Below are 9,621 nucleotides of genomic sequence, written 5' to 3' on the forward strand. Positions count from 1 at the left end.
GAAATCCCAACATGCCGCAGTGCGTGGCAGTGAAAGAGTCGGCATTCCCACTGCCATGGGCACACCGCCTGAAGTCAAGATGGCAGCGGGAGTTACGTTGACAGAGGCAGCGCCCCCACGGCACAGGGGACGCTGCCTGGAGTAAAGATGGTGTAGCAGGCTCCAGCTGTGATCTGGGAAGGCCCCCATGCTAATGCGGTCACCTTCGAAAATTTAAATCAGACTGTGGGTGCCGTGGTGAGCATGAGCGGCCTCAGCCAATGGGGCGCACCTTGAAGGCCATCTTCTGGCCTTACACTCCATGTGGGTGGTGCCTGAGTTTGGCTAAGGGGTCTGTTGAGTCAGACTCACCCTAAGGGTCCCCAAAACCCCTCCAAGGAAGGGTGAGCTGATGTAGCAGGTCCCCATTTAGTTGGAGCTCATGCCAGGGGAATCGTAGGGAATAAGATTGGGGAAAGAATTAAAGGTTAAATGTTGGGATCCCTATAAAATTCACTCTGATTGCTGTGTCCATTAGTAACGTAAAAACTCAGGGTGTAGCCCATCTCCTGTTATCAGAAATGTTATTTTGAGGTGCAATAAACCTCCCTATCCGGCGGGCTTGCAGGTGTGGGGGAGGTGGTTCCCATAGACACTGTCCCTAGTTCTAGTTGAGGAAGGTGCACACACTTGCTTGGACCAGGGCCGGAAAACGAGGATTACAAGTAAATGTAAGAGAAGGCATATGGGTGAATGACTGCAGGGTTCGAATTTAAGATTTGATGAGTGGGAGCTGAAATCCCTTCTACCTGTCAGACATCACCCAGTAGGCAGGAGCTACCTATGGAGATCAAGAGTGATTACATAGCATTCTGCAAATCTAACTTAAAGACTAGAGGTATACACTTCAACTTTTTTTCGTCCAATATATCTAATCTTTTATGCTTGAAATGTCTTTTAGATGTGTTCTAAAGCTTCTCTATACACATTCCAATACACATGTTAATATCAACCTAAGCTATGTACGTATGGCACCAGTTGAACTAGGGAGCCAAACGTAGCTCCTGGTAGCTGTTGGTGGTAAGCTAACCATGCTCTCTTGGGTTAGAAGAAACTAAATATCTCCCAGCAATTTCAAACACTGGACTGGCGGATAACCGGGTTTGAATGTGATTGTGTGTGAATGTTCAGGTTGGGTGCACATGTTAAGAATACGGTGTGGATGTTCTGGTGCCCCTGTGAGTGAATGTGCAAGAAGATGTATTGGTTAGAGACTGGTGGGTGAATGGATATGAATGTGATTGTGTGGGACTATTCTGGGTGGGTGCGCGTGTGGAGAATGCAGTTTGAATATTTTGGGTGTCCATTTGAGTTAATGTGAGAGAAGGTGCATGGTTGAGTGTCTAGTGGGTGAATGGGTATGAATGTGATTATATGTGTGTGTGAGGCGCTGTGGGGACCTTAGGGCATTGGAGCATTATTAAGCTGTCCTTAATGTCACATGCCATTCTAGTATTACTAACATTTTGGGCAAAGCCAGCAGCTTGATGAGTGTTATTACATTGCTAGACTGGCCTTTGGTGCAGCCAGTCTAGTCACTGCTTACTGTGGCATGCCAGTTTTTACTGGGCAATTTATGATAAAGTAGGCATGATAAGTGTTATAACATGGCTAGTCTGGTATTTTGGTGCGGCCGTCTACCTTTTACTAACTGTGGCATGACATGTTTTACTAGGCACCTATGATAAAGCATGCATGATAAGTGTTATTACGTGGCTACACCAGCATTTTTGTGCAGCCAGTCTAGACATTTCTTGCAAAACAAGGGGGGTTCTGGGAGTCCCTCTACTGGCGCGAACATGGCCCATTGACCTGTTCTAGGGTGGCTGGCCCTCGGGAGAGTCTCAGCCAAGTCTTTAGCTCACTGTCCCTTAGCATATTAAGTAACTTTGCGTTTCACCCTAAATTACTAGGGGAATCCAGACGTAGACCCTTTACTCACTGTTCTTAGAGAGGCACAGCTCCTCCTCATTGATCAAGGCATAAATTAGTTTTCACAAATTGATTAGCAGAGTTTTCTAATTAACATTTTTTTGATTAGCAAACAGAACCATTTGATTAGCAATGTTGTACTAATATTGTTAATGTCAGCAGACGTTATTTGTACCCAAGATGTGAAATGAGCAACAATACAGCAGTTTTGCGTACCGCTGAAATAAGACGTTCGTTAGAGGAATCAGGCCTTGCAAATTCTTTAAAATTCAGCTAGACCTGAAGGTCGGGTAACTTAGTTTCCCTATTCAACCTAAGAGAAATGCACTCAACCTATAGCAATGGAGGACAACAAATTGAAAATGCGATTTGTGTTCAATGGTGCATGTCACTACCAACCCACTTTGTTTGGCACACTGCTGCCCCCCAGAGGCCAGCCATCCACAGTGAAACTTTTGTTTGACGTGTACTGCAACAAAGTAAATGTTACATAAAAGTTTCAAACATCTCTTGCAAAAGCTAGTGGCCCGTCATAATATTTACTCGACTATGCGAGTGGGCGAAAAGGCTTTGTGAGCCACAGCCGAGTGTCTATAAAATGTAAAAGGTTAACTGCATGAATGGACACAAATAGATATGGTAAAAAGGCTCTGAAAACAGTTTGGCCAGCTATCTCCTGCAGGTGGTAATATATGATGCAATCAATCATAAAGCAAATCGAGTTCTGGAGGCTAACTACAATGTTTGGTATTGCAATAGATCTGTAGATGTACAGATTGGATGGAAGTATTGATCACTACTTTGAGTAAGCATCTAATTTGCTTTGTGTATTCATTTTGTAAGCGGAAAGAAAGAGACTAAGCAGGGTGGATTGCGTAGCAGACAGAGAACTGGGCAAACTAGGTGGAATATTGTAGTTTGTGGTCATCTCAATTTCAGGGTACCTGGTATAAAGCAACTGGGTGATAATATAGAATATCAAGGAGTATGGGTTCGCTCATGGGTTGAGCACCAGTTGAAAGATGTATGCAACCTGCAGGTTACAGAACTAGGGTTTCCAGCAAAAGCATTTGATCATGTACATTTTCAAAGTGTTCACTCGTCAATATGATGCATCTTCCACAACAAAATGAAATATAGTTGACACAATGAAATTTAGATACACTAACCTAAACTTTGGAGATGATGCAGTGTTTTACAGTATCGATACTCTAATCATGCATTATTGCCAGACCGCATATAGAAAGCTTAATAAAAGTAGCATCTCGATTATTTCTGGTTTGCAATTATTTGAAAAAGAATTCTTGCCTAGCACTCCCACACATGCCTTTGCCACTTCAGAGTGGAGGAGATGATTACTGCTGTGCTTTCTCTCCATTAGGACTTGAAGTGAACAGAGAAGAGAGGGGGAAGAAAGCACAGAGGGCAAGAGAGGAATGCAGGGCGAGCTGTGCTTTCATTGAAGAGGGCAACTTATCTAGCTATCTTTGCAACACAAGTGTCACAAAGTGGTATGTGACACTGCTTATTTTATGCCTTGCTGATGAGGCACGACTAGGCCAAAACACGTGTCTGGAGTTGCTGTTGGTACTCTTGTTCAGAGGAGAATTGCCTAGCATGTTGGTGCTGACTGATATGCAGGGATATTTCTCCTATGTGAAAGGGACAGTGAGCGAAAGACTTGGATGAGACTCTCCCGGGGGCCATCCACCCAAGAACAGGTCAATGGGCTGTGTTTGTGCAGGTAGAGGGATTCACAGAACCCCCGTTTTGCATATTAAGTAACTTTGGGTTTCACCCTAAGTTACCAGGGGAATCCAGACATGGACCCCTTGCTCACTGTTCTTAGAGAGGCACAGCTCCACCTCACTAATGAGGCCCGACTAGGCAGAAACATGTGTCTGGGGTTGCTGTTGGTACTCTTCTTCAGAGGAGAATTGCTTAGAATTTCGGTGCTGGATTGCCCCTGGGCAGTACAAAGACTGATATGCAGGGATATTTCTCCTCTGTGAAAGGGACAGTTAGTTAAAGACTTGGTTTAGCTTCTCCCGGGAGCTATCAACCCAAGAACAGGTCAATGGGCTGTGTTTGTGCCAGTAGAGCGAATCCCAGAATCCCCCTTGTTTTGCATGAACATTTCTTGCTGTGGCATGCCATTTTTAACTGGGCATCTACGATAAAGCAAGAATGATTAGTGTTATTACGTGGCTAGACTGCCATTTTGGTGCAGCCAGTCTAGGTATTTCTTACTGTGGCATTACTTTTTTGTACTGGGCATCTATAATAAAGCAAGCATGATGATTGTTAATATGTGTTTAGACTGGCATTGTTTTTTTACTGGGCATCTATGATAAAGTAAGCATGATGAACGTTATTACGTGCCTAGATTGGCCTACAATGGTGCAGCCAGGTTGCATATGTTTTCTTATTGTGGCATGGCATTTTTAATGGCATGGCCAACATGAGAATACTGCCATTTGTTGGTGCATATGGAAATGTATGAGCACAACCAGCATTAAAATGTTACTTATACTGGCATATATTGTGGGGCAAGGCATTATGAAAATGTGCTGGGAAATGCTTCTGTGCATTGTTTGTGACTTTCATCCACTGGATTATTTCATGAGTAACCTCACACAACCGATTGCAAAATGTCTGGCTTTTTACCCATTTTTCACAAAAAGTGTGCTGTATAATGCACCATTTGAACTCATTATCAAAAATTCTCGAGGGAGAACCCCCTCAAACCCTATGCCGTTGGTACGGGCTCTTTTGCTATGCTCGGTCGCTCTCACATATTTTTGGCAAATATTTACACCCCTCCAAATAAAAAAAGCCACAAGCTGCCACTGTTGCCTGGTACATTTGGGTGCCATGAGCCAAGCACTGCCCCCTTGTATATAAGCTAAGTAAAAGCTTTAATTAAACATACTTACATCTTTCATCTAGTGCAGTGTGCGCATGCCCCTGCAGGAGCATGGTCATTATGGGCATTGCACAGGCGTAGTGGTCCAGGCCGGCCTAGAGGGTGGCGCAGCCCGTGCTTTGTTGAGGAGCTAGGGCGGGGGTCTAGCACGGCTTGCATGGGGGACCCACATTTTGTGTTACGACACTGGCCTCAGGGTGGTAGGAAAAGGATATTTTAAAAGCAATTTTCCTTTTGCACTCTGCTCACTAAAATGACGCCCAGATACACTGGACCACTCTGGGCCCTTATTGCCACCTGCAACACCAACACTCAGACCCAGTGCAGAGACAGAGGAGGAGATTTGACAGCATAAATGTGCTACATTAAAACGTTAGGCCTTTGCATCGCACTAGTGAATTTATTTTTTTAGAAAGCAAAAAAGGGCATCATACCACTAGTTTTCTTTAAACTTAAACTCTAGCAAAATGTCATTAGTGTTTACAGTGAAAGAAATATCTGCGATCTTCACCTCTCCCCCACGTCCCTCACTTTTTCTAGAATTTCAGAAATGTGCAGGAGGGACACCCTTTAAATCCCTCAGAGCCATGTTATGTAATATGGTATATGCACCGCGCCTTAACTTGTGTTGCTCCATGACCCTCCCCACCCGCCGCCCCCTCCCAAACGAACACCCCGTCACAGTTTCAATACTTTTCAGTTAGCAGCAGGGACGGGTGGAGAAGGGCAGGACTCATTTCAACCTTCTGCTGGGGAGACCCTTACACATCTGTCAGGGCCAAAACGCACTGATGTGGAGTATTTGAACGTTTTAAGGTTTTGAAAAGCAAGATGTCTGCTGGAAAATAGTTTAAACATTGCCTGCTGCCCGAGCAGTGTCATGTGGTGCAATTGTATACCCCAGGTGCATTTAACCGATTACACAATCAGAACATAATACAGAATGGGAAGATTTTGGGGGAAATCATTATTTTATTTCTCATGTTTGACAACATGTTTAACTTCTCCTTACTCGATTACACGTCTCCTTGGCCGATACTTTTAAGAACTTGGCTTCCGTAGTGAATATGCATGCATGCCCATATCATCGCTTTAGTCTTAATTCAGTGGCAACATCCTAAATCAAAGAATGCAGTGACTAAAGCATGCCGATTATCAAGGGACATGTTAAACACAGATCAACACTTAAGACGAGTTGTTAAATTCCCTTTGTTACAGTCGCAGACTTCCTCCCCAACACACGCCCCTCCCCCAAACCAGGCACTGACCCCGTCCCTGAATGGTATACGGCCCACTTCCATAACTCTATGGGACTTCAGAAGATCATGCTTCTGTCCCCGGGCACATAGTTGGCACAAGGCAGTGTCAGGGTCTCACCTGGGTCGGTGCTGGTGCGGCTGGTAGCTCCAGTCAATTACCACCGCGGCCACATAGTGCTGCCTCAGAGCCGCCCGCGCAATCGACGGTAGGCCGCACAGGGCCGCCAGGAGCAGCAGGAGCGTGCGGGAGAGCGTGGGCAGGCCCAACGCTGCCATGGTGGCTCCGCGCGGAGTCACGGCTGCCTCTTTGGGGAGTAGCGCCGTGGCTCCCCGGGCGTGGCTGCTGGTCAGCGGGCCGTGTTTGTGCGGCACCCTGGTAAAGCGGAGGAGTCTGACGAGCGCTGCCCTCATGAGTGCTGCTCCAGGAGGACAGGCGGGAGGGAGGGCCGGACGGACGAGTGGGAGGCCGGTGCCTGGCTCTTCTTGACTCTGTGGATTGCTGCGCAGACCCACTGCCCACTCCGAGCAGCCAGGCACGGAGCCAGGGTGTGGGAGAGCACACAGTGCTGGCTGGGATGCCCCGGAGATAACTATTTACTTGTTCTCAGCGCAGGATTTAGATAAACGTTGACTCTTACCCCCATGTTTTTTCCTGCGGTAATCTGCAATGTAGTGTTGTTTTTAATCACATTTCTATGATGTGTATACAATTCTCATTGTTAGAAATCTACAATCCTCCCAAGCATATCGTAGGAGGTAGCTCGAGGGCACTTCCCCGCTGGCATAAAGTGAACTAATTTCAGTTAAGAGTGCTTTGCCACAATTTTGTGCAGTGCACTGTATATGGGCGGTAATCCACGTGGATAATTCTGTATTTTATGAAGTGTGGCTCCCTTAAGCACGCTTGCGCATCAAAGTTAGCAGCTGCTGGGTCTTTTCAACAGTTACTAGCTTCGACTGAGTGTTAATAATACCAGACGGAGACAAATGCATTGCACAACTGAAGTTGTTTTCTGGCGACCTTGCACCTTCTCCCAGCATCCCATTCGCGGAAGAGGCATTGGGTAATGGCCTAGTCTCTATATCTATTTGCGTTTCCAGATTCGTGTGTACCGGTTGTATCAGAGTGCTGCGCCTAACCAATCGGGGCTTAATCATGTAAATTTGAGCAGGGCGGTCCAAAGTAAGATGTGGAAATAAATTACATGATTGTCTTTTTAGCTCTGGCACTAAAAGACACGGGCGATGGTAAAGCAGTAGCGTGGCCAGACTCTTTTGGAGCTGACGACGGAAAAATCAGCTAAAAATGGAGGAGGCAGCAGGTTAACCCCTGCGGTGTCATGCCGCCAAGACCTGGAACCATCCCCTGGGGGTCAAAAGGCGAGGGGCGGAAAGGCGCCAAAGGCCTAATGGCCCAAAAGCCCGCGAAGGGCAGAACAAAAGAAAATGGGCGGGGGCATCAGGATTTAAGCAGGCGGGACCGGGGTGCCAGGCATCTCGCTCCTGCACTGGGACCCGGTCGCCGCCTCGCAGATGGAAGAAATTTCGTTTTCAGGACAAGCCCTGCCGGGAGGAAGGATGTCGTTTCAGTATGTTTCCAGCTCCTTGTTCATGTGGATGGAAATCGTGGAGTCTGGGGTTCCGGCTTGGAGGTTTCCAGTGTTCGTGTGGAGAAGCTTTGTGTTCCGGCCGGGATGCGGTTCCTGTCGGGTAAGCAACAGCATCGGGTCACGGCACAGGAGGGAGAGGGGACCGGTGAGGGAGTGAGCCAGGCAGATAGCACAGAAGGGAGAGTGCTAGCTATGACTCATGGTTAGAGCGGGGGTTACGCGCTGGGCGCACAGGTTATGGGGGCTAGACTAAAAAACAGGACGTGCGACAGTAGGATGCTTTCAAAATGCCACCTGTTTAGAACCGAGTGGGGACGCATTACCTAAAGCGGCCGCTTCAGTGTACCCACGTTAGCTTATCCGTATGAACGGGCGTCCGGGGAAGGCCAAGAAGTCTAGTAAAGGGGGGATGTTAACACTTTTCGCAGAACATACAAGCGTTAGATGGTGGATGCGGGCCAGGAGCATATCCGTGCCCTAAACGCGAGTTGTAATCGAGCTGTGAATGGGTCAGTAAAATGCAGTGTTCATCTTGCACAGGCATGTTAAAATGAATGGTTGGCGGACAAGGGGCCGTATGAATGAAATCAGGGGTGAAATGTGTTTATACTGAAGTACACAACGTGGGCCTTGAATGCCGTCTTGGCAGCATGCAGTAAAAAGGTCTGGTTACATGGAGATATTTGGGGTCTCAGCAGCGGAGGTAGGAACGTGGTTAGCCATGGCTTGGCGCCACGCGCTCATTATGGTACACACTGCAGTTAAGGGTTGCTGGTGTTGAAGTTAAGTAGGGTCTTGGGAGTTTATGGTCGGGGCACCGCGTTTGCATTATGATACAAGTGGCAGGGGAATTTTCTGGCGATAGGCTTTTACCGATGGCCCTGGCGCAGCAAGTGTGGTATGGTAGACGTTGCCTTTGAGTGTTTCTGGCTTTGGAATGGATTCATGGCCTTGGCTCCGCAGGATCAGGGTTGGGTGAGGTATTTGGGGCCCGCCATGGCCGCCGCGCCGCATGTGTTGATGGATGGCGGCTATTCACACAGGTTAGCGAGACTATGCGCGTAGTTGCCACGCTTCCACGGGGCCGTTATTGTTCATGACCCGCGCGGGCCCGCCTCATTTGGCTTAAAATGTCAGCGTTTTTCTCATGTCCATTCGCTGGGGATTAACACGAGTTAGCGGGCGGTCAACAAGGTAAATGGTAGGAGGGACCTCCATTTTGCAAGCAGGCTTGTTTGGGGCATAGCCTCAGTGGCTCAAGGGGTATGCGCGCACACATAACAAGGCAAGTTTAGCGCAGAAGGCGATTGTGCCATTGCGTGCACGCGGCTGGCAAACCATGGGGCAGCCAGGATCGGGCACCGATGTAGCAGGTCAAGAGTGTGGACGGATGATAGGGTAGATGGTTCAGCCGTGGTTGGCTGATGGCCCCCATGGGTTTTGTTTTAATCAGGGCGAGGTACGTGGTGGAAAATAGAAGGTACACTGCGGTTTAGGATTCGAGGGAGCCTTTTACGGAGATCTGAAGGTTGATTGAGCGCTGTGAGGACGGGGTGCAGGCCAGCAGGGAACAGAGTTCCATTACTTCTTTTCGTACACTTCGACCACTGCGTGAGCTGCTGCTCGGCTGGCCAGCTACGCATAACTAAAGAATGCTCAGTAATCACAAACTAAAACATGCCCAGCACTGCTGCAATCCCGTGGGGTGTGAGCAGAACATTCGGACAGGGTGGGTTTCGGACTACTTAATGGAATACCTATAGCCCTACGCCCGAGCCAAGCTCAGCAAGGGGTGAGCTACTGAGTGGAGACTCCGAGCGCAAACTGAGTGAGATCAGCGAAAGGAAAGCGGAAA

General features: G+C 47.8%; 1 protein-coding gene across 1 annotated transcript in view; it reads right to left on the reverse strand.

Annotated features, from left to right (window-relative positions):
• F5 (coagulation factor V) overlaps positions 1-6,642 on the reverse strand; it is a 1,375,529-nt gene extending 1,368,887 nt beyond the window's left edge. The window contains exon 1 of the mRNA XM_069636481.1: positions 6,275-6,642. Coding sequence (XP_069492582.1) covers positions 6,275-6,567 — 293 coding nt within the window. The 5' untranslated portion in view covers positions 6,568-6,642. The remainder of the gene's footprint in view (positions 1-6,274) is intronic.
• Between the last annotated feature and the right edge of the window lie 2,979 nt (positions 6,643-9,621).

The sequence above is a fragment of the Ambystoma mexicanum genome, chromosome 7p (assembly GCF_040938575.1).
Source record: "Ambystoma mexicanum isolate Mex_15411 chromosome 7p, UKY_AmexF1_1, whole genome shotgun sequence".
NCBI lineage: Eukaryota > Metazoa > Chordata > Amphibia > Caudata > Ambystomatidae > Ambystoma > Ambystoma mexicanum.